We start from the raw sequence: 27,991 nt of genomic DNA, 5'->3' as shown, positions 1-27,991 counted from the left end.
GTCGGTATGAGAAGTCTTTAGAAGAGCTGGAGGTGGGAACACATCCTGTTTATACCAACCAGTGAGTGAGCAGCTGGATAGCAGGCGGGTGACTGCAGCGAGCTGTGTAACAGTCACTAACCCCAATCACCTCTCTCTAGCTGGGTCGTATCAGGCTCTGCTTGGTTCAACTACAGAAAATGGATTCTCTGAACGTTTATCATGGGAGCATCAGCCGGGAGACGGGGGAGAAGCTCCTGCTGGCTACGGGGATGGATGGCAGCTATTTACTGCGAGACAGTGAGAGCATCCCAGGAGTATATTGCCTGTGTGTGCTGTGAGTACAGAAAGTCAAGGGAATCCAGGGTCTGCAACAACACCCCTTACCTGATGTCTGTTTAATTGTCGGGGAGTCAAAGCTGCCACCTAGAATGCAGCTGCAAGAGGGTTTTATGGGTCTCAGCTCCATTTAATGAAGTATCATGAGCATGGAGACCTTCCAGTGGGCAGCCCATTTGGTGATCCTGTGGCTTTCCTCGACCTCCAGCCTCTGGCTTCGCAGCATGAGTTCTGCCTTGCATTACATTTGACAGTTAGAAGGGTCATCTTGTGGCAGAATGCGCAAACATTTCTGTGTGTACAAAACCTTGTGGGGACTTCGCTTTGCATCGCCGACTTCAGGCTCGGGGTTCTCGGGCCTTCTCAGAGAAAGGATAGGCGAGTTCAGGTTCCTGCCCTGGGCTGCTTAATCTTAAATGGGACACAGAACAGTGAGCAAAGGCAAATCTATCTCAATGATGGGGTGGAGAGAAGGAAAGAGGAATGAGGCTATAACAGCGTAAGCCATGCACTTTAGATGGTATACTGCACGTGCTTCTTGCTCCTTTGGCTTTGCCTGTTGCCTGTCTTCCTCTTTACTACACTGAATAGCAGGACAGCCCAAACCTTCCTTTCCCCAGGGGGCTCGTAGGGAGGAATATTGATGCTTTATTGAAAGTGAGAGCTTGCCAACTCTTCAGGGTCTGATTTTGTCTGCCTTAGTAAAGGGGAATATATCCCTGCGCGCTGGGAGTATTGCTGCTGATTTCTGAACGTGTCAAGCAGAGCTAGATAATAAAGAAAATGGTGACAATGTATCAGGATGATAGAGTTGGGGCAGAAGGAGGAATTCCTATGAGGTGTCTGTCATAGGTCACCCACTTGGCGAGAAGGCACTGATGAGTCGCTTCTGAAATGGAGATGAGCTGACAAAGGGCTTAATATTTATGGGGGGTTGGAATGACAGAAGTGTGAGTTCTATTAGCGAAGGGCGAAAAATCCAGAGTATTAGCTTTGAGCAGGCACGCTGAAGTGCTATGCCACTAAAAGAACAAAGAAATGGCCAACAGGTCTGTACCGAGAGCTACTTTAAGCAATGAAAGAGGGAAAAGGGATATTAAAAGGATATGCTAATATCAGCAAGAAATTACCAAGACAAGATCAATGATTATTATTAACTAAAAGAGATAAAAGAAAAATAAAGCAGGCTTTTTTTCCATAAAGAAAGGATAAGATAATAAATATATTAGTACATAAGAACGGCCATACTGGGTCAGACCAAAGGTCCAGTCTAGCCAGGTATCCTGTCTTCTGACAGTGGCCAATGCCTGATGCCCCAGAGGGAGTGCACAAAACAGGGAATCATCAAGCAATCTCTCTCCTGTCACCAATTTCCAGCCCCTGACAAACAGAGGTTAGGAACACCATTTCTACCCATACTGGCTAATAAGTATTGATGGGCCTTCTTTTTTTTGAACCCTGTTAAAGTCCTTGTCTTCACAACATCTTCTGGCAAGAAGTTCCACAGATTGACTGTGCAGTGCATGAACGTTTGTTTCAAACCTGCTACCTATTAATTCATTTGATGACCTGTAGTTCTTATGTTATGGGAACAAGTAAATAATTTTCCCTTATTCACGTTCTCCATACCTGTCATTATTTTATGGACCTCTATCATATCCTCTCTTAGTCTCTTCTTTTCTAAGTTGAAAAGTCCCAGTCTTTTAAATCTCACTTCATAAGGCACCCGTTCCAAACCCCTAATCATTTTTGTTACCTTTTTCTGAACCTTTTCCAATGCCAATATATCTTTTTTGAGATGAGGTGAGTCAGGCGACCACATCTGTACATAGTATTCAAGATGTGGGTGAACATAGATTTATATAGAGGCAATAAGATATTCTCTGTCTTATTCTCTATCCCTTTTTTAATGATTCAATTTAAAATAATATCTATATCATACTTTCCAACAAAGGTATGAATGTTCTCATTGACATCACTTGGTTTTAGCCTTGAATTTTAAACTGTGCATATTATTATTATTTCACATAAGGGCAAAGTGAGGTGTAGAGCCACATAAGAAGTGTCCCAGGCTGACATGAAAAGGTTGTAGTCGAACTGTAAACACAATCCAGTTCCATTTTTATACATCTATTGTTGTGCCTTAATCACAAAGAATTGTCCTGTCTTTCCCTAGTAAATGAGAATTAAAAATAAACATTAAATAATTCCAAATTGGCGGACACTTCTAATATCTGCTTTACTTCAGCCTTTAACAAGACAACCAAATTTAAGGGATTAAGAAGAAGTGTACTGAGTTAAACGCTAATGCAGATTTGAGGTAGATAGATATGAAAAGCAGTGATACATCTCTAGTAAAAGGAACCAGCTAATAAATAATGAGTCCAAGCGTTCTTAAAGAACTATCAGAGGAAATGGGGAAACAGCTACTTATCATTTGTAGAGTGATCCAGAAGAGGTGAGTGGTAGCAGGTAATTGGAGCGTCATGAACAATTTTATCCAGCTTTATGAAAAATAGAGCAGGATTCCAGGAAATCAGACTAGCTGGCCTACATTCATTACTTAACTTATAACAAGGACATGGAACTGCAATTAATCAGTAAAAATTTCTGGTGATATTAAAGGCAGTTTGTTTATATGAATGTGAGGAAGGTCAGGTTTTAAAGAGCAGATTAGGACAGTTAAATAAGATGCTCATAGGTCTGAAGACAAATGGGCATGCAATCAATAATAAAACAGCTTCCTAACTGTGCCTGGAAAATGTGCAAAGTGGAAATAAATGTTTGCATTTAGGGATACATTTGAATGAACAAAGGATGAGATAACAAATTACTTACCTGAAAACCATAGAGAGTAAAGTGTTTGTAATCCAGACTATAAGTGCTTAGGAAAAGTTTTTACACCTTTTAGTGGAGATCTATAATTGAGTGGCTAGAACAACATTGTACAGAGAACTAGGATTTGACATGGATGGAAATCTGGTGGCAGAATCACAGAGATGAGCGGTAGGTTCAGGACTGTTCAGTACAGTATTTCAATAATGAGTGTGGTGCAAGAAGTAGATTGTACAATAATTAGCATCTCAGATGATAAACTAGGAGACAATGAGTTGATGATTTCAGAGTGATCTGGCAATGTGATGGTAATTTAGATACGTGTATGAAATAGTCTACTATAGCAGGCAAAAAATGTAAGCTAGCTGAGCAACACCACAGCAAAGAGGAGAGATAGCAGCCAATAAGTCATAGTTGGTTGTAGATGCTTGCCGTGGTAAGGAAGAACAAATCTTATACTGGCAAGTATCCAGGGAGATAGCACACATAGGACTGGAGTGACAACTGTACAGGTTATGGAGCCTTGACAAAACCAAAAAGAGATGTGTGTAGAAATTGGGCTTTATCACTGCAAAAACAAAACAAAAACCCAACCCCCCGCCCCAAACCATTAGTAAACCATAGAATGTATTTCTGAATTAAATTCTGGGGGTGTGATCTTGACTTCATACCTGCTTGTAAAGCACACAGAACAGTGTTGGCTCTTTGCAACGAATAACAAATAAAATAATGATGCTATTAAAATACCCCCTTTTAATCAGCACTCAGAAACTCCAGTGGTGGGTGCTCTAGGAATACCTAGAGAGTGTTTAGGTAGAACATGTACCATTTACTATACTACAGATCCAATCACTAGGAAATGATTTTTGAAATGGTAAAGTCTTCAAGTGAACAAAAAAAATTTGTATTTTCTGTGAAACATTTCAAATGAACTGAAAAGTTTTTGCAGGGTAAATTTTTTTGATTAAATGGAAACAGCAACAAAATTGGTTTGCAAAACCCCAAACATGTTTCAGAGTTCCCTCCTTCCACTGATTACAGTGTGGTGTAAATAAATAGCAAGGTTTGGGTTTTTTTGGAGGGAGGAGTGTTTAAAACAAAATCCCAACCGATTTATTTTGAGCCAAGTGAAAAATTTCTTCAAGAAGCCATTTGTTGATGAAAAGATTGTAGCCAACTCTAATAAATGTGAATGGCCAATCCTCCGCATGACACTGCTGATGGGAAGTCAGTTTTTGGTGTGCAATGACTCCCAAAGCATTAGGAGCAGTATGTCCCCAAAGTTTTTAGAGTCTTTCCAAAAACTTTCAGAAGTTCTTTACGCCATTTTTCCTCCCTATGCATCTCCTGGCTCACTTTGAAGATAATAAAGGCAACAAAAGCTGTGGTCAGCCTCAATTGTCTTCTATGCTCTCAATTAAAATAAAATCCCATTCCTAAGCAGAGTAATGACCTTGGAAACGGAGAAGAATCAGACTTTGTTTGATAAATATTTATCCAGGAAACTTTTCTTTCCCATTGCTTTGTACTTGGTTGTTTTGAGTGAGACCTGCTTTCCTGCACTTCCCCGTCAGTTCAGGCCTAGACTGAAGTGCCCTAAGCCACATCGTGCAGACAAGAGCCCACAAGACTTCAAAGAGAAAACGGGTTTTGTGTGGCTGTGGCAAATTACAAAGATACACTTTCTTTCATCAATATTTTAAGACCACAATGATGAAGGGAAACGGTTCATACAGCAATAGGTAGGTTTTGATTTGTTTTGGGGTCTCCCGTGGCTCTTGTAAATACAGATGCTCCCTGCACTTGTCTGCAACATTTTAAAATGAAGTGCTTCTCCTGGGCCTCCCTACTGTGCGACTTGTTTAATAACATGATTAAGCGAATAACATTGATTACTGCCAGAGTGGATGTACGGCTGCATGTTTCAAATATGCTGGCCCAGGAGCACAAAGATTTAAATTCATCATCTTTTGATCATGTCGAAAACGGAGATGTTTCTTGCTGTTCTTCAAAATTAGGATGTTTCTCAATGAATTTTTTAAAAGAAATGGTTCCATTGGGTAAATCAGTTGGATATTGCATGCAAAGCTACAAGATTTTTTATTGGATCTTGAATTTTTTTCCTTATGTTGTTCTTTCTTTTCTAGCAATATGTTCTGTTCATGGACATCTTGGCTTTCCATCTAAGTTATATGTGCAGTCATGTAGCTGCATGTGCTATTTGGTAGAGCCAGTGTTGGTTATACTCCTACTGTACTAATATTTTGGGGGGAGAGAGCTCAAAATTTGTAGGACATGTCAAATTAATGTGAGCAGCTGTTTCAGCCTTCTCAATAGCTATTAGAATGGCAGTTTAAGCTAAATACGACATCACTTTTATACTGTGCTTTTTTTTAAGTCAACTATTCAGGTACTATCCTCCATTAAATCTATGGGGAATAATTAGCAGCTGAGTGTTAAACTCTCTGAAGCACTGATAATGGCAGCAGGATAGACTCTATCTAATCAGCTTTAATTTTCTTCATTTGTTCTGTCATCATAACCATGGTATCTGAATTTCTTGAAGTGCTTCAGTGCAGTCAATGTGCCAAAACGTTCCAGTACATGGCAGTAAGTACATCAGCTATGTACAGTGAAGGTATCATGAGTCAGCCTTAGGTTCACATTTCTTTTATTTTCCATTTAATATTTTTCATAAAAATTGCATAGGACTTGTATTTTCTTACATTGCACATAATAGTATTTTAAAATGTAACAAAAAATGTCTGGGCAGTGAAGCTCCTTACATTGAAGATTAATATTCAAAATTGCACTCACCATTTACTTGTGTAAGAAAATTCTTCACTTCACATTGCTAATGTCTACTTATGTGAATATTTCATTGTCAAGAATAATTTTTTGATTGATTTTATGTAATTAAAATATTTTTGTGATCATTCCAATAAGTCTCAGGCACTCTATGTCATGGATAATTACTAGAGCAGATAGCAAATTTTCTGACAGCACTTCTGTTAGAAAGTGTTGTGTCACTGAAATTGAAACTTTTCTTGTGATTATGTTGATCTTCGTAAAATTGAAATGAAAGAGTTTGATACTGCAAAACACATTTCCATTGAGAAATATATTTTATTTCAATATTTCAAATAAAGAAAACTCAATCGTGTGATTGAAAGAAACCATTTCAATTGACCCAAAATTTCATTTTGCAGAAAAATTAGACAATTTTTCTTATTTGGAATGAAAATAAATATCAGGATTGAAGAGTTTTATGAGAAATAGAAAGTCCAGTTCCTGTCTAGTTCTTAACAATCACCGTGCAATACAAGTCAGCAGAAAAAAGTGTAGCTGACAAAGTGAAGTTAATAACCAAATTAGCTCTAGTCTAGACTTTGAAGGTTTACAATTGATGCTGAATCACTGGGTTCTTGAGGAAGCATGGGTAAGCTTTCCTCTATAGCAGGCTGCACCTAAACAGAACATAAAAAATGCAGCTGCATAAAGCTAAACAGCAAACACCTAAAAACGTAAAGGTGTTAAAATAGTAATGACACTAACACAACTGTGTCCAACCCAGTTCTCATACACTGTCCCACACGAAAATAAATCTCATAGGCGCTCAAGTTGCGCATGAGCCGTTCTTCCTGAAAACGGTGGCAGAATGGCTCTTGCACAAGAGGGGGGGTTTTGCGCAAAAAGAAACAGTGTAGACGGGTCCTTTTTGTGCAAAAGCCCCTTGCACAAAATGGCAGCTCATTAAGTATTCAAATGAGGCATGGTGATATTCACTGCTTCGCCTCATTTGCATATTCTCTTGTGCAAGAAGAGGCAGTCTAGACGTAGACATATTTTTGTGAGGTTTCTGCCTTTTTGGGATAAAATCTCAAATAAAAAGCAGTTTTGTGAGATTTTTGGCTGCTCCTGAGATAGACTCAGAAAGTTAATGGTGACGGGGGCCCCCAGCTTTAGTTAAAGAGTGTTCAGAGGGTATGAGGGTCTCAAGACCCCATAGAGAAAATTGCTTGTAAATGCAGAGGATCTCCAGGTTTTTTTGCCAAGATGTAAGCGGCTCAGACATAAGCTGATTACATACCAGAAAAGGAGACCACTTAGTTAAGTTATGATCCCATGTTATGGTATGTTACTGGCATGTTACCATGTGTTGAAGATGCAGAATCAAGAGGTTATGTGCAAAGTGGTATAAATTATGCCAGGAAGATTGTGATAGTGAGTCTAAACTGGTGTAACTTACACGTCAAGGGGTCAGATGAGAAATCTGTCAACCAGCAAAAGCAACTTCCAGCCAGAGGCTAAAGATTTAAGCGAAAGTAGACATTCTCCCTAGTTTAACTTACACCTCCTTCTCGCCTCTCCTGGCAAGTCTACACTGCAGGGCAAAAGTCGAATTAAGATATGTAACTTCAGTTACGTCAATTGCATAGCTGAGGTCGAAATAGTTTAATTTGGCTTTTGGTGGCTGTCTACATAGCAGGGAGTCAAAGGAAGAACACTCTTCCTTTGACTTCCCTTACTCCTCACGATATGAGGGCTACAGGAGTTGGAGTAAGAAGTCCTCCACCTTGATATTATTTTGAAACAATGGCTTGCTGTGTAGACGCACACTACACATCAGTTATTCTGAAATATTGCTGCTTTGTAGACATAGCTTCAATGAGTCAATTGCTCTCAGTTAATCCACTTACAGACATATAACTTATTACATCCAAAATCAGGGTATATCTACACTTGTACCCTCTTTTGAGAGAGGGATGCAAATGAAGACATTCAAAATTGCATATGAAGCCGGGATTTAAATATCCCACGCTTCATTTGTATATTCACGTTATGACGCTATTTAAAAATAACAGATCCTGTTAAGACGTGGTTATTTCGAGATAAAACTCTTCTCTCAAAATAACTGGTAAACCTCATTGTATGAGGAATAAGGGTCAGTGTTTAAAAACAATTTTAAGGATGCAAGTCAAGAACTCATATGTTAATCCATACAACTTCGTGCATATGCATTATGACACAGTCTTTAATTACATGTTCACGTGCTATTTTTCCACAGTGCCCCTGACTAATTCTCTGCATGGGGCAGACACTGTTCACTGAATCAGCAGCTACTCAATATTTTATTTTCTCTTCACGGTTCAGTGTGTGACCCCAGGCATTATTTATTGCATGCTACTCAAATCCTGCTCTGAAGTCAGACATTAATTTCCATGTGGGTTTTTCAGTGGCGCTCATCATTATATTATCTGACTCCAAAGCAAGTATTAATTAATGTGTTTTCAGAACACCCAAGTGAAGTGAGAGGCTGGTATTATCTCTAGTTTGCAAATGGGGCTTTGAGTCATAAAGACATTCAGGTCTAAAGTATCTATTTGTTTTCGATGCCCAGTTTGAGATCCCTCAGCACAGATTTTACAGGGTATTTAGCATTTGATTGGACTTTATATGTGTGGATAGCATAATTTCCATTAACTTCATTTCCAGTTGGGAGTGCTGACAGCATCTTCCCCCTGCATCTCCAAACCTCAGTGACAATGCAGCCATGTGGGCCAATTTGCAACACCCGGAGCAAGAAGCTGGGCCCACGGGAGCCACAGCTGTTTGATGGTGGCAGATTTTATTGAAAGTCACAATTAGTGTGGACACTGTGACCTCTGTGACAAAATCATAGCCTTACTCATCATATGCACAGAGGGGTCACATTAAAATCTCACACGCAGCCTTAATTTTTGCCTTTCCTAACTCCTGAGCGCTTGACTTTGCTTTTTCTAAAACCTACATAATGCCCCCCCCAAAAAAAAATGTTAAAAGAATACTGAAGTTGCAAACTGAAACAAAAAATCCTGCACATGGCACCACAATGACACACACATGTGTCGTCAGCAGGAGGGAATCTTTAGCTCGACCACACAGACTTTTGCCACTGGAGTAACTGGTAGCGGCAGTCGGTTGTCGTTGTCTATATAGACAGCCTCACTCTTGGCCAGTGGGTTTCCCAGACAGTTGCCAAGAGCAGAGACATCTTGGGTTCCAGTCTATGTTCTGGAGGCAGTATGGCCTAGAGGTCCTAGTTCCTCACCAGCCTGACTCCTTTTGTACTTGTCCTAGTCATGTCTCCTGCCCCTGTCACCTCACTCCATTTCCTCCGACCTCCGCTTCCAATTTCCTTGCCTAGACATTCTGGCTGTCCTCCCCACTCCTGCTCCTACTCCTGGTTTTCCTCCAACTCCTGTCAATTCCCAGGCCCATGCTACCCTCACCATCTCCCAGCTTTAGTCTTCCCTTCCACAGGTTCCATGTCTGTCTACCCCTCCACCCTCCTCTTCATCTGGCCTTTCGTCTTGCCTCATTACTATCTGACAGCACCCTCTTCTCTGCTGCCTGGGCTTTTGCACAAAAACCCCATGCATAAAAAGAAATGGCAGAAAATATGCTTATGATATCACAACTTATGCTAATGGGTCCCTCGTTAGCATATTTTCTGCCGCAAAAACTCCCAGTGTAGACAAAGTCGTAATGAAATGATCGTATGATTTTTTTTTAAACCTGGGCCAAACAATCTAATAGAAAACAGAAACATTCCCAAAACATTTTAGCCTGAGGCAGATCCCCAACATGGAACATTTCAATTTGGCTGGTTAAAATTTGGCAAAGTTATAAGCAATAGAAAATGAGATTTACTGTGGGAAATGGAGGAGGCGGGGGGCAGGACAGGCAAGTTTAGATATATGCAGCACTACCAGCTCAGCCTAAATCATAGCTTATGGATTAAATTTCAAGGTGATATGTTAATGTCTAAATACACTGTCAGCCCATAGAACGGATACTACATACTCAAATCATTCTGTAAAGAGCTATATTTAAAGAGATATCATTTAATGTAATTTACTGCTGACTTTCCTTTTTTGGTTCAGTTTTCGGTCTAAAAATGAATAAAAATTAGTTTAATAAAATTTCCCAATCAAGGTATAAAACATTCGCCAATTATTTCAAAACATACCATGTAGCTGAAATGTCATGGTTAAATTATAAGCTGCAGCACATGGCTAATATCCTCCAGCTATTTCAACAGTGAAGAAGATTGTAATTATTCACCTGTTAAAGTAAATGTGGCTGTAACACATTTGAACACAGCTGAAAAGGGAAGAGGATGGAGGCTAGGTAGGCAGATGCTGCCTCAGCATATCATCTGTGAGAAATGCATTTACAGCTCTTTGTAGGAAATCTGCTATATATTTGAGAGAGTTTGTCTGTCTGTTCAAGAACTCCTCCCAAAGTGCTAGAACCACCACATTTGGTATTTAGCTTCCTCGTCTCATAAGTAAAAGCAAGGTCAGGGTTTGGTTGTGCCAGGAAAATGGGATGTGCCTGGAATGGGATTGCTTCTTAGAAAAAAACATACAAAAAAGATACAGAATCACCAGGTTAGACATTAACACATCACCTTGAAATTTAATCCATAAGCTATGATTTAGGCTGAGCTGGTAGTGTTGCATATATCTAAACTTGGCCCCCGCTTCCCACAGTAAATCTCATTTTCTATTGCTTATAACTTTGCTAAATTTTAACCAGCCAAATTGAAATGTTCCATGTTGGGGATCTGCCTCAGGCTAAAATGTTTTGGGAATGTTTCTGTTTTCTATTAGATTGTTTGGCCCAGGTTTAAAAAAATCATATAATCATGTAATTAAGGCTTTGTCTACACTGGGAGTTTTTGCGGCAGAAAATATGCTAATGAGGGACCCATTAGCATAAGTCGTGATATCATTAGCATATTTTCTGCCATTCTTTTTGTGCATGGGGTTTTTGCAAAAAGAAGCAGTATGGCAAGATCATTATGCCTCTCCAGGACAGGTATAAGGATCTTGTGTAAAATGGGGGTTTTGCTAGCCGGGGGCACCGTCTCCACATCTGGGACTGTCCAAGCCCTGAGTCTCCCACCCTCAGGTGCCCTTTAGGGAAGGTAGGAGGGAGGGGGGCTGAAGCTCCCCACCCCCTGATTCATACGGGAACATTGCTGGGTGTTCCTCTTCGTCAGGGAACGAGGGGAAAGTACAGAGTTTGCTGCATTCCTCACTCTGGCTGGGGACTGCAGCAGGCAGGCGAACCTGGACCTGCCCCAGTTAGGGGACATGCATCTTTCCTCTGGCTATGCTCACTGGAACAGCAGTGGCATGGGGGGGGGGGGGGGCGCTTCTCACCTGGCTCCAAGGTATTGTGGTGAGAGAGGGCTGGGGTAGTCCTCTCTCCCCAGGATAGCCTGCATATTGAATCCCCCATCCTCAGCTCCAGGTAAGGACCTGAGCAACACCAAGTAAATCTTCTACAGGTTGGACCTTCCTCGTCCAGCACCCTCAGGATCTGACTGGTCCCAAATAAGGGATTTTGCAGAACCAGAGAGATCACATCTAGCCACCTGCCACTGCCCCCTCCCAGCCCTGGCCTGGTTGTTGGCCTCCTGGCTGACTCCCCTTCTGCCACCAGCCCCGGTGCCCTGCTGACCCCACTGGGCTTCCCTGCCCCGCTGGGCAGTCCCACCAGGGAGCCCCACTGGCAGCTTGCTGCCTGCAGCCCTCTGCCCTGCCAGCCCACAGGGCTTCCAGCTGCCAGTCCTCCACTGGGATTGTCTAGTTCTGGAGCATCCGTGGTCCTGTCAGATTAGAGAAGTCCAATAAAACACCTCATCATATAAAGCAAAGTGTAGTTCCTGTAGAAGGAACGTTGCTTTCCCCTTGACAGAGCTGTCCTACTTACGGTAAAGTAAAGACTGTTTTCAGTGAGAACTTTTGTTCTATAGATTTAAAAATCTCTCTCTCTGTCTGTCTAATGTGAGGTGAAATGTGACCTCGCAGTCGCCTCTTCTACAAGCAAGCAACGTACTTTTAGCTACCGTTATTTTCTAACCCACCTCACAAGCAATTAGGAGTTTTACCATCTTTAGTCTCTGATCTAGAAGCAGGGCACGTGACCTCATTCAGGCCTTGGTGCCCCATCGTGCCGGGTGCTCCGGCCCATGGTGCTTCACTGGGGGACTGCAGGGTGGAATTGGGCTCACTGAATGTGACAGTCACTTCTACTTCAGGGAGTCTCAGACCTGGGCTCTTCATCGAGGCCATTTTAGAGAGTGGAGAAGGGATGGCTGAGCCCACCACTGGGGGAGGGGTTTATATTGTCTCCCATACTAACCCTGCAGAAGATGCTCTTTTGTACAGGGAACTATCTGCCAGCTGAGGCGGCTCTGACAGCTCCGTTCTGTGGATGTGACAAGCCCTTTTCCTGATCCTTCCATGGGACACGAGGTCAAATATCACCCCGAAGGGAAAAATTGGGAGGCAGCTCCAGGAGAGAGCCCCTAGAGCGAGCTCTCTCCCCTTATCCTTGTCCTCTCCCAGCGGTTTTTTTCCCCTCTGTATCAGGGACTTGCCCTCGCCCTGAGCAAAGAGTGCAGTTCTGAGCTGACAGCGAGTAGTTCATTTGCCTATAGATGCAAGGAGGCACCGTGTGAGGGACAGGATATGCCCGAGCCTGTCCTGTCAAAGGAAGAAAGGTTCCCATCTGAGCTGATTCAGAGGAAGAAAATTGAGCTGACAGCTAATGGTGCTACTGGGGAAACCCTTCATTCACAGTGCTAAAAGTCTGCTTGTGTGTATGTTGTAGCTGGTTTTACTGGCACAGGGTGACTTGCTGCGGGGCAGGGGAAAGGACATCGTACTTGCACTTTTGAAAACAAGCAGCCTCTCTGTCCTGATCCTATACATAAATGTGAAACAGGTTAAATCATGACCCTTTGTCTAAAACATCTGGGGGCTGCTGCCAAGCAACGGTGAGGGAGAAACTCTGCTCATCAAAATCAGGTTGTGGGCAAACTGATGGTAAAACCTGCTTTAAAGTGGTAGTGAAGTTCCTGCTGTTTAACAGAAAGTTTTATGATAAGATCACGTTCGTTACAAAAACAGGCAACAAAAGTTCTGTAATTCATTTAGCCAAGACAAAGTGCTTGATGAAGACCTGCCTTCTGAGACAATTTAGAGAAAGGTGCCGCTCAGTATAGCATTCAGCATAGCTACAATGGGCCAGATCCTCGCTTTCAGTGCCATTGGCGTCAGTGTAGTTTCACCAGTTTGCACCGGGCAATGATCTGGTCCAATAAACCTGTTTTTCCACTGCCTTGCCCCGTGTGTGTGCCTTCACAGGTGTGCAACATGGCAGTTCTGAGTGTATTAATGATAACAAATCAAAACAGCAGCCGTTTGCACCCACTTGAGGAATTAAAAACTTTGTGACAGCTGCTTTGTGACAGCAGCTAATAATTCTTTTGGTGAATTACTTCCAAAAGCTGGAAACATTTTAGAGGTGCTTATAATGGCTTTTCAGAAACAAGTGGCCGAGTTGCAATGACATGACACATAAGCAAATGTGTTCCTGTGACAGCTGTGTCATTTATGACTTTTGTGATAACTACTGAAATTGTGATAACTACTGAAAGAGCTGTAAGCTGTAGCTGCCCTCTGAAAAATGGCTATTTAGGCTCTCTTCAATATTTTGGTATGTCTTGGTGTAAAGGCCAGAGTATTGTGACCCTATTTCATTTTCTGGATGCCATTGGACCTGATTCCCCGTTGTCCTGCAGCTTTCTCCCTTTGCAAAATGGGTCTGATCTGTTACTGGTTGTACCTCCCTAAACTGGGACTCCCTGGGTCTGGCAACATCCCTAGTCTGGCAGGACTATGGATGTTATAGGACCAGAGAGCCCCAGGGCCAAAAGCCCAGTGGCAGGAGAACTGGCAGCGGGGAGCCCTGCTGATCTGAAAGCCCAGTGGCATGGAAGCTGATGGCTAGAAGCCCTGCCAGGGCCAGAGCTTGCAGAAGTGGGGCTGAGGCCAGCAGCCGTGATGCTGGTGACTGGCATCCAGCAACGGGGCCAGGCCTGGCATTTGGCAGCCCAGCCTGGGCCGGTGTCTGGGGCTGGTGTCTGGGGCCAGGACCGGCATCAGCAGAGCTGGCAGTCAGCAGCCCAGCTGGGGCCGGCAACCCAGCCAGGTTGTTGTTGGCGGGGGTTGAGGGGAGGGAAGGGGAAGGAGGGCGGTGTCCATCTGGCAGCCCAGTCAGGCTGGGAGCAGAGTAGTTCGCTGAGACCAAAAGCAATGCTGATGGTGGGGGGGTGGGCTGGGGGGCTGGGGGGCTGGGGAAATTTCACCTGGTCTAGCAAATTTGGGTCCAGTCAGGTCCCAAGGGTGCAGGACCAGCGAGGGCCAACTTGTACCACCTACTTTCACTTTGTACAGCAAGTAGCTTGCCCAAGTAGCATGTCACTGCCATCTGTCACATTGCTTTTACGTCACATCTTTGAACCTTGGTATACCAACAAGCTCATGTGAAGTGCTGGCTCCTACCAGCAAGATTGCCTCCAGCTGCCAGGAGATGCAAAGGTGCTCTGACGTGCCACTTATTTCCAGAAAGGAAAGTATGTTCAAAATAGACACGGATTCATGGTCTCAAAAAGTGATCAGTGTGGCCAGGGGATTATTAATGATCTTGGGCAAATCCAGGATATATGTGCAAAGGCAGAGCTCTGAGCGCTATGAACGCATTAGCTAGAAAATGTTAGTTTGCCTTGGTAGTGCAGTTTTAGATTTATAACTAAAATAGGTCCATTGCAACACACCCACATTACAGTCTAAAAAGCAAATCACTTAGTGGCACTGTCATGCACTAATGACACCTACTCTGTTCTTATTCCACAGGAAGTGTGTCTGATAGATAATTAAGCCTATAAAAGGTCACTGATGGGAAGTTAAAATGTTCACCCAGGTTAAATTTTCCAATATAGAGCAAATGTAGATCTCACAGAGATGGATCAAACCATGCTGCCCTCCTCCAAGTCCTAACACAGTACATTTCCGGGGATTCAAGCCTTGTTTGCTGACCTGGGTCCAAATTTTAAACACAGTTTACATTGACTAATTTATTGCTAAGGAAAGAAGCTTAATCAAATGAACTAAATCCAACATTACAGAGCAACTGCATACTAAACATGAGAATAGACATGACTAATACATACATGTTGATTCTTTCACAGATACAATGGTTTCATTTATACCTACAGAGTGTCCAAGACAGACACGGGTTCCTGGAGTGCTGAGGTACGTATCGCTCCTTCTCTTCTAAAAGTCCCCACAAATGAGTATAGGTATTGATTTCAGGAACATGCTGTTCACCTTTCTGCAATATCTGATTCTCATGTAATTTAATCATTCTCAAGTGAGGCTGTCACCGGTGCCAGGTCTGATAATTCTGAATGCACAAATTCATTCTGTCACAGTTCAGCTGTTACAGAAATGCACCAGTGCATTAGTTTGCATCATTTTAAATGGCAGCAATATTGTGTTTTCCTACTTTGACAGGCACAGTCAATATTAATTTTTCCTCTATCAAACATACCATTAATACCAGAATATTCAAAGCAATTCCCTATAATTTACATTTTTAACTTAATTTCTCTACAGATTGTATTTATCAATAGCACAAGGAACATACATGACAGCTGAGATTTGATATAACATTCATCGTCACTTGTGCTGTGAGAAAACTCCGGACTGGTATAGCCATATGTACAATTATCACAGTGATTTAATTTTGTGGCAAAATTTAGGTTCGTGTGACTACTCATCCTTATTTATTTTCAGACGTTCATGCTCTCTGTCTAGATTTAGTCAGCCTATTAATTCATAATTAGCTTTCAGGTTGCACGTTAATGAACACTGATTTAAAAAAATTAAAATATAATTTAACAGGCTTAGTTCTTCTGGCCAAATTAGAGCAGAGTATGTTGTATTTGCACATTAAACACCTGGACCAGAGTCTCATGTCAGTCAGGATCCAACCCTAGAGTTTGGCATTGGCTTCAGTGGGCATCTTGTCTGCAGTGGGGCATAGAGGAAGGCCCTAGCATTGGACCTGAAACACAGCATGTGAGCACATAGTTACTCTTCCCAAACCAGGGAGACTTGCACAGTCCCAAATCTGAAGCTATAGGACAAAATTCAACAGGCCAGATTCTGGTCTTACCTCATGTACAAATCTCCTAGCCTCCGGGAGGATGTAGGGCAGAATGTATCCCATTGTGCTCCTTTCCTGAAAGGAAACTGGTACTTTCATAAGCTGTGGGTGAAAGAGCAGAAATTTCTGAGGGACATTGTGGCGCTATGCACAGTGTAGGAGGACAGACCGCTTCAATAAATGTTTGGCAGGGTCAGGCTGGAGCCCGGGCAAAGCCAAGCCTTTATTTTGGGAGCGGGGTTAAGCAATCACTGGCTGGCTCCATCTCCCACTGTGGTAGCAGAAAGGGAGGCAGGCATGAATGCAGCACCAGCCAGAACACCCTCTTCCAGCAACAGCAGCACGGTAGAAAGCTTGTAGGGTTGGATCCTCCTTCCGGCAACTGGAGAGCCTGGGTCGGGGATGGGGGGAACCTCTAACCCTTAGGGAAATGGGTGCTGAGTAGACATGTGCAGGCTAAGCTTTGCCCTCAATCACAACTCCTTAAATGTGAGTTACTCGTGGTAGCATTTGCCTCGCCCCTGCCCCATCAGCTGCCTCCCTTCTCTCTTTCTGAGGTTGGTTTATTTATGAAAGAATCAAAGTGGAGCCTCACAGGAGACAATTTCAAAATACTGACATCCAGGCCCCACCAAACCAGTAGAAAAACTCTCATTATCTTCAGTGGAGCAAGGATTTCCCCCACGGGAGGTGCAGAGGTGCAGCTTGCCCTGTCCCTCCACCTCACCACCACAGGCGTGTAAATGATGAATACTGCAAACGCTCTGCCCCACGGAGCTGGGTGAGGAGTGTTCAGGACCAGCAGGAAAGGCAGAAGAGACGCACTGAGTCATTTAACAGTTGCTTTAGATAGGCCTCCTGATGGGGGGAGGGAGAAAAGGGAGCAGCAGCAGCCTGAAACCCCAGGTCCTTTCAATTGCAGCCAGAGCCATGCGTGGCGCACTGCAGGCAGTGCTGAGAGCTGGGGTGGGGGAGGTTGTGCTGTGGTCTGGGTGGTGCTCAGGGCTAGCTGCTCTGAGCCTGCTCAGTCCACTGGAAGTCCTGCCCCTTCAGGTGCTCAGAGCTGTCCTCCCTACCCTGCCTAGGATCCTGACGAGGTTGTTGGTTCCCTCGACTTTAGATGTCAAGTAAAAGCCCTCGAGGACAGTGGTGCTTTGTGATGAGTATCTGCAAAGATTAAATGAGAAGGATGGACAAAGTGATTTCAATTCTCTAAGCAACAGTTTACAGGTGCTTTTTGGTGTAAAGAAATGATTAATTAATAGATGTAAATAAAACCCTTTGCCACCAGTGGAGTGCAGTGTAGATGCACCCTTCTTGTCTCAGTGAACATCAGGGTATGTTGACCGTCCCGTTGATGTTTTTAAAGCCTGGGAAACTAGATTAACAAGCTGGAGCCTAAAATAATATCATGAGTAGGACTTAAAAGTGGCAGATGAGAGGGCTGATATGGACTATCAGTGTGAAGAAAGTTCTACCAGTATCACTGGAGAATTGTCTGTGTAATTGTTATCGCTGCTGAAGACACAACAGAAGAGCTCATTTTTTCCAGATCCCAGGTGGAGTTCACATTACAGCAGGAGGTCAATTTTTTTTTTACAGCTTTTTGCTTTGTGAAAAAAGTGAGGCAATCTGACAGGGAAGTGACTGGGTCCATATGTGGCATTCCCCACAGGGGGATCACTTCTTAGAGTGATTGTCCTGACTACACAGCAATACTTCAGGTGTGGCCAACCATTCTGGGCAAAGAGCCAAGATAGCAATGGATCCAGCACGAAGAGCCAGGGCAAAGTTGTCGAGCAAAAAAACCCCTGCCCTTTCTGCCCCTTTAAAAAGAGTCCCCCCAATCACCTTTGGTTGAGAGAGAGAAAGAAAAAAAAGCTCTGCCTCTTTAAGAAAATGCCATCACATTGCCAGTTCCAGGAACCATCAGAAGAGATCCTGGTGGTGCTGAAGGCCCTTCACTTCGCCAGAGGCATGTAGATTAGGCTACCCGACACAGTAAAATGAAGCGGCGATTTAAATAATCGCTGCTTCATTTAAATTTACATGGCTGCCGCGCTGAGCCGACAAACAGCTGATCAGCTGTTTGTCAGCTTAGCGCGATAGTCTGGACGCTCCTCTGCCGACATCAAAGGTATTTGTCGACCACCCAGGTAAACCTCATCCCAGGAGGCATACCTGGGTGGTCGACAAATACCTTTGATGTCGACACCCGTGCGTCCAGACTATCACGCTGAGCCGACAAACAGCTGATCAGCTGTTTGTCGGCTCAGCGCGGCAGCCATGTAAATTTAAATGAAGCAGCGATTATTTAAATCGCCGCTTCATTTTACTGTGTCGGGTAGCCTAATCTACATGCCTCTGGCAACAGAGGCATGTAGTCTAGACGTACCCATGATGTGAAACCAAGATCACAGTAACCCTGGCTGGGTTTTACTTGCTATCCTTCTGTAGCACCATTAGCTGGCTATTTCCTTTCATTCTTTCTGTACAGTAGAACTGACAGATGGAGCAGAAATTTCTATAATACTCCTAGGACTTATTTAAAGCAACATTTCTTAGTTTGTTCCCACAGTTTTTATTCCAGCAACATTTTAATTGACATGAGTGAGAGATTTGCCCAAGTGACACTGCTGGTGCTCATCTGTATTGACTCCAAGGCTTTATTCCTCAGGACTGTTATTAACAGAGAGCACTGGCTCACTGCAGTGACCATTTTCGTGAATGTGTGGAGTCAACAGCCTCTCTGTTTTACCCCACGGAAGTGACAGGCGTGAGGCGAGGAATGCGTCTGCTCTTCATGGCGGCCTTGGGAGACTGTGGTGATAGAGGCACCAGTTGGGCTGCAGTGCAGACAACAAGGGCTTGGCTAGGACCGACACACACTGGCTACACTCCTGGGAAAGGGAGAGGAGAGCGGACAGCACCGTCAGTGCTCTGTAAAATACAATCCAATTTCTTGGCATGCTGCTGTTTTTACCCTTGTGAAAAATCATGCTGCTCTGGAACACCATGTGGGAGCTGGGTGGAGGCGTTCCTCTGTAGCTTGTTGTTGCTATAATTTATGTTGGTCTCTTCACTTCACAGACTGCACCGGGGGTCCACAGAAGGTTGTTCCGGAAAGTACACAACCTAATTACAGCATTCCAGAAGCCAGATCAAGGCATTGTAACTCCGCTGCAGCACCCTGTAGTGAATGATGCGAAAGCTAAGCACCCACAAGGTACTGTGAGGAGCACGTGGGATCAGAACGTGTAGGCCTGTGGTATTTGCCATCAAATGAGGAAGATTCACTCTGGCCCCTCCCAACCCACAAGCAGGTGTAACCCAGAGGCATGCAGACCATTCTGTGCTACTGCCTTAGCTACCTGCATGAGCTGAAAGCCAACTCGCTGGTACTAAACCTTTCAATGGTCTCCATGCCTCTAGTTACAAGTGCATGGCTGTGGAACTAGTTCAGTGCACTAAGGAGCCAGGACCAGGCAGTCCCCATCATGTGCACACTGCAGAGCTACATCCACGATTGCAGACAAGGGCGTGGCAAAGCTGTGGTGTTACTGACCTGCTTCCCTTAATGGGAGAAGAAATGCTCGTGAGGAGCTGAAGCAACAGTTGCATGGTGGCTGTGCTGGTATTCTCCAGCTCGGAGGAGAGTGTCTGTTTCATCCTGTCTGAACAGCGCTGACCATTGGGTAGAGAGAATTCAGGCGTGTTTGCTTCTCTTACCCTCTAGCTTTCACTAAAACAGCATTCAGACACCGCCTAATGTCTGAAAAACTGTCATCCTCCTAGCACCTCGTCTAAATTGTGGGGTCTTGTTGAGTGTCTTGTGGTGCTTGCGAGGGAGTTTATATCCAACTGCCATGTTGTATGTGAAAATATTTATTTTAGAACAGCCCACTTACATCAATGATAGACAAGATATAGTTAACCCACATGCCTCCTAGTAAATACAAAGACTATGGGCTTTTGCCTTCTTGCAGAGTTCATACTCTTACCTTTTGTGTTGTTTTTTGTTTTTTTTTTGTAGGGAGGAAGGAAGACAATGACTTTTATTTGCATCCTTCATGAACATACTTCCCAGAGTCTGAAGTAATTTAAATAGGCTTTTATGTCTTTTTTGTACATACTCCAGCATAAAATGCTGTAGATTATAGACATTACAACTCTGTGAGTTTTCCTGTAATATTTTCAAAAATGTATGTTTAATGCAACTTCTAGGCTGCCGTTTAAAAGATTGGCATGAATCTGTTGTTGTTTTTATAAAGATATGGGAGAAAAATTACTGGCAATTGGATGACAATATTTCCATTTTCTCTTGGTGCTTGGGAGCTTTCTATGTGAATGTTAGTCAGTCTTTTGATATGAAGTTACTGTACTGTTTGATTTCTGATTGAAATTCAGCCCTGTACAAGTCCTATGTATCACTTAAGACCCATTTAGGTTCACAAAATGGTGGCTTTTATGCTGCAAATGTCTTGTGCTGGCTCTTTGTTCAAGAATGAATATAACCCCAGAAGCACATTTCAAAGGTGCGGGTCTGCATCTTCCCAGGAATTCAATTTTACATTTGTATCATACGCATCATCCACTAATTGCTGGATCTGATGGCATTCTTGTCCCATCTGGAAAAATAACCTTTACTTTCCACCCAAGTTCAACCATCAAAACTGACCAACACAACCTGAACGTCGCAACTCCCGGTTGTGAGCCAGCCAAAATTTTAAAAATGTGTCGAATCTTTTTGAACCAAACGAATGTGAGGAAATTGTTTATGGATGTTCTGGGAGCTGGAGAGAGGGGGCTAATTATGTTAAATGGGGGAGGAGCCTGCAGCGGAGGGAAGGGTTGAGGAGCCTCTGGCAAAATGAGAAATGACACACATTTAAAGCAAGGGCATGTGTGAGGTGCATGCTGATAGCACACAACGTTGTGAGAGAGCTGCACACTTCCTCTACTTCTTTGTGTTACTTTTGTGGGCAATGCAATTTGACCCTAGTGTGTTGGAAAGCCATGGTAAAGCAAGAGAACGAAGCAATGTATTTAATCTTATCCCTGGGGCTATGGTTAGTGCATGTGTTTGATTTCAATCTTGCCCACTGAGATGGAGGGCCTCTCATGCGGCCCACTCACCGGCCCTGGCTGTCCATCCCTGGCCTAAAACAAATGAGTCCTCACGTTTCATTTGGCCATGCTGTGTAGGGAACAGGGTTGTCCCTAGCTGGGTGCAGGGTCTGAGGCACCCCCCACCACTGTAGGCCATGCCTCACCTCCACAGCTTCCCTCAAGCCCCGCCCTTGCCCCACCCCTGATTGCCTCCCTCCCCCAAGCAATGCAAATTGGGGGATTATCAGGGGCTTGCCAGCAGGGGGTCAACCAAGCCCCCGCTTCACTCACTGCAGCAACGGGAGCCAGAACAGCCCAGAAGCCTGCTCCACTCCAATCCACCCTGCCACCCTCTCCCAGCCCTCTGCGCCCTGCTTCTCTGCAGCAGTGGGAAGTGGAGCACCGTGGGACCAGGATCCTGCTCCCACAGAGAAGCAGAGTGCAGTGGGCCAGGAGAGGGTGGTGCGGTGGAGCAAAGCAGGCTGATGGGCCACTCCAGCTCTTGCCACTGTGGTGAGTGCAGGGGGGGCACAACCTCTACTGCCACCCCACACCAGGCCCCCTCGTAAGCCCCTGGAGCCTGTCCATAGAGTGGTTGAGGCAGTCGCCCCAAAGCCCCCCAAAGCGTGGGACAGCCGTCCCGAACCATCCTCTTTGCCACCACAGCCTGGACGGTGGGAGAAACTGGCTACAGTCTCGCTGCGTCCCTGTGCATTGGTGCCTGATCATGCAACCTGAAAATCATAAATTCAGAGGCCTATGTCTGATCCACATGCAGCCAGTGAGGTCTCACTACTTTGTCATCTCTCAGGGCTGAAGTGATGGATGGGCCTCGCACTGGGAGGAGAGAGCTAGAATACACCATAAGGCTACGTCTAGACTGGCATGATTTTCCGGAAATGCTTTTAACAGAAAAGTTTTCCGTTAAAAGCATTTTCGGAAAAGAGCGTCTAGATTGGCACGGACGCTTTTCCGCAAAAGCACTTTTTGCGGAAAAGCGTCCATGCCAATCTAGATGCGCTTTTGCGCAAAAAAGCCCCGATCGCCATTTTCACGATTGGGGCTTTTTTGCGCAAAACAATCTCAGCTGTCTACACTGGCCCTTTTGCGCAAAAGTTTTGCGCAAAAGGGCCTTTTGCCCGAACGGGAACAGCATAGTATTTCCGCAAAAAGCACTGATTTCTTACAGTAGGCAGTCAGTGCTTTTGTGGAAATTCAAGCGGCCAGTGTAGACAGCTGGCAAGTTTTTCCAGAAAAGCTGCTGATTAGTCTAGACACAGCCCCTAAGTGTATGGACATGTATGCTAATTAGTCCAAGGAGCCTGGGTTTTTGAAAGCTTCAGTTGTGCAAATGGATAAATGCCTTTGATTTCACTCAGGCCAAAATAGGTGCGAGGGGGTAGACACAGACATCAGGTAAGTGGTGTCAGAAGTGTCGTGATTGGTATAAAGCAATGTCATTCCTATCACATTAGCACTTGATAAGTTGGTCCCTAATGGCCTACACTAGAATATTTATTGTAAAACGAAACATTTGGCTTATAAAAGTGACTAAATGTGCCACCTATATCAGACATATAGAAGGTATCATAAACCCATGCACGTTTACTAATTTTTTTCCCTCTAAATTATTTCCAACTCTCAGTTAAGTTGAAACATCTACAAATCCCTTATTTCACTATAATATGTTATACAATGCTTGTGTGTATTATTCTGTCGCTACTCAGCTTGGTTGAAAAGCTTTTCTGATCTTAATTGTTTTGTACTGTGGCAGATCTGGACTGATTTACTGGTCAATAAAATATTTAAAACTGCGCTTTTAGTGTTATATAAGTCAGCAAACACATCAGCCACAGAGGTGCATATTAGAAACACATCAATAGATGAGCTTTTATTTCTGGTCACAAACCCTTTAACATCATGTTTTCTGCTAGGATTGCCAGGTGTCTAGTTTTTGCCCAGACAGTCCGGTAATTGAGTCATCTGTCCAGTTTTAAAAAAACCAACAACCCAGAAAATACCTGATAATGTAAAATAATGTAAAAGGCTGGTGGGGACATTTTCCCTCTGTGCGTCTGGAGGGGGGCAGGAAGCAGGGAGCACGGAAATGTAAAGGTGCAGCAACTTTTTTTTTGCTCAACCAATTTTTTCCCTGCCATGTTTTTTGTGACAACCCTATTTGCTGCTCAGCGTCAGGCCTTAAATGGCCGTTATTGGCCTGCAGAACGCAGTTGCATTGGAATTTTCTTTTCTTTGCTGATATAGGCTGCCTGCCTGCTGAGGCCATAGTAAACCAATGCCAGTTTTTCTGTCGCAGCAACTGCTGCTCTGCTACAAAGTGACACTACAACATAATTGTAGTTACGTTCCCTCAGTGCAAGGCAGTGTTTTCATCTGCCCTCATGTGGGTTAGGACCAGAGGTGACAGTAAGCTGGTGCCCCCCCCAGTGTGCCATCCATCCTGGCAAGAAGGTATTGACGAGCTAAGGCATTCAGCTGCAGGAGGTGAGGCGGGTGCGCTTCCAGCTTGGCTCTTGAGGCCCTCCTGTATGGAGCTGCCGTAAACAGCCAGGTGGGTGAAAGGTGCCAGGTGGGCACAGGCTCCACCAGTTTGGGACTGCCCCAACACGCCCCCCCAGGAGCCATTTAAGGAGGGCAGGGGCTGAAGCTGCTTCCTCCCCACAAGAGTCGTACCCAAATGCTGTTGACCATCAATTTGCTGCATTCCTTTCCCTGTGGCTGGGGAGGGCAAGGGGCAGAGGAACTTTGCTCTTGCTACCTGACAGGGACAGGAAGGGGAAGAGCAAACAGTGTCCTGGTATGAAGCTTCTGGGGCGGCCCCTTCCCGCATCGTACCCTGCCCTGAGGCCCCTCCCATACGCTCAATCCTGGCGCCTGTGCCTTCCCCTCACACCCTGCTCTCACATACCCTCCCCTGAGCTCCTTATATCCCCATCCCCTGCCCAGAGTTGTCCCCCACAGCCGCCAACACTTTCCAACCCCCTGCCTTGGCCTGCTCCCCACACTCAACTTTCTTATCAGTACAGGTTTGACCTCCCTGGGCCAGAACCCTCAGGACTTGACTGGACCCAGATAAGGGATTTTTTCTGGATCGGGGAGGTCATTTCTGAACCCCCTGCCGCTGGCCCTTCCTTCTCTGCCCCCCACATTGGGCTTCCCAGCCCCTTGCAGCCCAGCTGAGCCACAGGGTGGCTCCCTTCCCCTGCCCAGCTGAGCTACATGCTGGTTCCTGCAGCCCACTTTGGCTGTGTATCGCCTCCCTCCCCACTTAGCACTGGGCTCCCAGCCTCGCCCCCCCCCCCTCCACTCCTCCATAGTGTTCTGGGCCCCGCTGAGCTTTCCGGCCCACGGATGTTGCCAGACCAGAGAATTCCGGTTCACAGAGGTGTAAACTGTACTGTACACCCTCTTCCCTTGCAGGTCTTCTGTCTCAGAGGGGTGTGGTGGTGGTGGTTTACGTTGCAACAGTACTTGTAAGCAATGTGTTACTTTCATCCCGGCCAGGACAATGAAATGCATGGGCAGCCCCTAGGAGGTTTCAAGCCACGTATGTGCCAAAGGTGCCAGCAACCCCATGCAGCATCAGTGCAGTTAGCCCAGGAATGGGCCAAAGGGCATGCTGTCTAGTCCTTTTCCACTCTGAACCCGCAAGCTCGCCTTCATCCCCAGCATGAGGTTAGCAGTCTTCACACCCCTCTGCTGCCTGGCCCTGGCAGCATAGGGATGCTCCGTCCCCTAGGCTTTGTGCCAAAGCAGCAGTGCCTCCTGCTGGGGTCATCTTCCCCTCCTGCACCGCCTCTGGCTGGATTGCATGGCTGCAGAAGCTGGTGCAGAGTGAAGCACTCAGAGGTAGAATTGCTGGTTCATCTGTTACTGGGTGTGAGGAAAAGACCTGTCCCAACTACTCCAATGGCCCTGCCTGGACAGACTCTCCACCGTGATGTGTGCAACTGCTCTGCTCTTCCTAGTTGGGTCATTCATGTGAGCAGTCAGGAAACAAGAGCTACCGTGTTTTGATCTGTGAGTATACCTACACTTGGCCATTCCTCCTCTTTTGCCCCGGACTGTTCAGTTCTTGGAAGTGCATTGCCATTAACCAGCATTTTACTCTCTTGCTGAAGAAGCGTGACTGTACCATGAACGTGTACAGGAACTCGTATGTTGTGCTTTCACAAACAGGTGTTTAATAGTAATTTATTAGTGAACCTTTGTGAATCAGAAATAAATTACATTTCAGTACCAACGTTTTTGCCATTTCTTTCCCCCACAAATATTTTGACCCTCCCCCCCTTTCTGATCAAATGGCTCTCTACCAAGAAAATGTCACCCAGACTATTAGTTTGCAATTTTATTTTTAAAAATGAAATATTCAAAGTACTTCTTTCTTCTCTTTCAAATATTGACACATAATATATTAACTTTTAATATTTACAACATGTTGTTATGAGGCTGTTGTAGAAAATGCATGCTTCTGGTCTGAAAACCAGAGCAAAATGCAACAGACCATTAACTGCAGCCATTGAACATAACCTGTACAGTATCCAGTCACTATTCAGCCACAGGAGTTAGAGCAGGAATAAAAAAATTGGAATCTAGTGTTTTCTAGCAACAAGGCTTAGGCCTTCATAACACAATTTCTGTAAGATTAGAACCTCTAACTGTTAGGTAGAAACTGAAGCTCTTGGCATACACTGTAAACATCTTTACTTTTAATGAAAAAGCTAAAGAGAAATATGTTTTTGACATATACTGTGTGCTATGTTTCAATTCGACAATTTTGTCAGAAGAATATTAAGATTTCAATGTTTTATCATGGTTCATACAAGTAAAATATCATCAAGGACACAATCTGACATACTAACATTTATTAAGAGCTAAAGTCCACCACTAAGTCTAAGGAAATATTGTAACTGGCAAACACATTTTCTTGGACAAATAATGTAAGATGACAAATGCCAAGACAAAGCCACAGTAAGTTGAACTTGAGTAACTGTCAGTTTCTTTTGAAAAGTAATTCCTCTTACACTCAGTAAGCTTTTGACCTGATAATGCTTTGTATAAAGGCCAGGCTTAAATAACAGTCAGCATTTTATTTGTGTCTATTTTGTGGGAAAAAAACATTGTGGTGGTCTGATCTGAACATTGAAATGTTAGTCTGATCATGTTGAAAGGAAGTTGTAGATTTTTTTCTTTTGTTAAAATATGCTTCAACTTTTCTATAGGCAACTGTTTATAACACTCTAATCGTAGGCTACTGTACCTTGGTTTCCGACAACATTAATCTCTATTATAGTTATCCTTCTAAAAGTATCACTTTATAACACATTGCTTGCCCTTCCCGCCCCAGAGTGATTATAGAAAGAGGGCTTGGTGAACGGGACTAAGTGCAGATTTTGAAAAAACAAAATTTCTGAAAGTGCATGACAACATGACTAAAAAAGAGAGCTTCTAACTACCATACAAAAATGAGAGGACATTAAAGATCTCAAACTAAAGTTAAAATGTGTACACCGAGTTGCACATTGTCCAGTTTGTGTATATTTGGCTATATTCTACATACATATCTATACACCTTTGAAATGTTCTAGTTTTCTAAATAAATATGAAAACAAAGAAAACATTAGTTTTTACACACAAGTTTTGCTGTCATAAAAATATAACATATATAGTCTCATGGTAAGTATTTTGCTACAAGATAGTGTGCACGAGTGCGTGTTTGTATTTTCACTTTTAGAACTAATTTCCCAACCCAGAATGCAACCATCAATTTATTTGATCTAAACAACCATAAAAATGGCCCATATAACTTTTGCTTTGTTTTATGTTTTTGTCATTTGGGTCTCTAGGCTTTAGTGCAAAATTAAAAAAAAAAAACACTAAGAAAATTGGCTTAGTCACTAAAAAATAAACAAATGTGGAGACTGAAACATTCCCTGCCTCTATCTAATATAGTTCTTGGACAAGATGGTTTACATCTATTCATTCACTGGAGCTCTCTTAAATGGTGCTTGATCTGTGGGTAAGAATAACATTGGCCTCCAGTGCTCTTGTATTAATAAATACATGCCATTTTCTTTAGAAATGCTATTGTGTTTACCTAAAAAATGACACCATTTTTATTTTTCTCAATTTCATAACCAAACACAAAAAAGACAGTTTCTTATGCCACCAGAATACAGGGCCATGTAATGTCATTTGATTCTTTATACATCCATATTTTCACAAAAAATACTGCCTAAAAATGTATCATATTTTCTATGCATAAATTGGAAAAATGCCAAATATGCTTTCAGAGACAACCTTGTAATATATTTCACTCATTGACCTTTTGGCATAATAATGAGAATAATCATCATCAAGGCAGTATTAAAAACCACAGCTGTAGGTAATACAAAGTGCATTTCCTGCATATAATACAAATAGAATTTTAAGAAACTAAAGGCACAAGCTAACTAAATATGTATTACATACTAGAAATGCACAGTTCAAGGTAATTTACTGATCAGTAAGAGCTTCAAATATTTGTTTATAATGGATCTTTAAAGCAGTTTGAAAATGATACATCATTAGTGAATTGCAAAAAAGTATAATTGGTTAAAATATAAGTAAAATAGACTCTAATATTGACATCTTGGAT

The 27,991-nt window shown here is 43.6% G+C and overlaps 1 protein-coding gene across 1 annotated transcript; it reads left to right on the top strand.

The window, feature by feature from the left end:
- SH2D1A (SH2 domain containing 1A) lies at window positions 1–27,991 on the top strand. The gene is made up of 4 exons (XM_006115389.4): window positions 1–316; window positions 15,245–15,308; window positions 19,315–19,450; window positions 20,258–27,991. Exons 1-4 carry the CDS (start codon window positions 180–182, stop codon window positions 20,296–20,298), a joined length of 378 nt encoding a protein of 125 aa, XP_006115451.1. The 5' UTR covers window positions 1–179; the 3' UTR covers window positions 20,299–27,991.

Source organism: Pelodiscus sinensis, chromosome 13, assembly GCF_049634645.1.
Source record: "Pelodiscus sinensis isolate JC-2024 chromosome 13, ASM4963464v1, whole genome shotgun sequence".
Classification (NCBI taxonomy): Eukaryota; Metazoa; Chordata; order Testudines; family Trionychidae; genus Pelodiscus; species Pelodiscus sinensis.
This window is presented reverse-complemented; position numbering and strand designations above follow the sequence as displayed.

Bases quoted from the DNA above. Each gene is read 5' to 3' on its own strand.
- SH2D1A (XM_006115389.4), top strand. From the start codon at position 180: ATGGATTCTCTGAACGTTTATCATGGGAGCATCAGCCGGGAGACGGGG. The intron at 317-15,244 runs GTGAGTACAGAA...ATTCTTTCACAG, and splicing joins GTATATTGCCTGTGTGTGCT to ATACAATGGTTTCATTTATA. The intron at 15,309-19,314 runs GTACGTATCGCT...TTCACTTCACAG, and splicing joins CGGGTTCCTGGAGTGCTGAG to ACTGCACCGGGGGTCCACAG.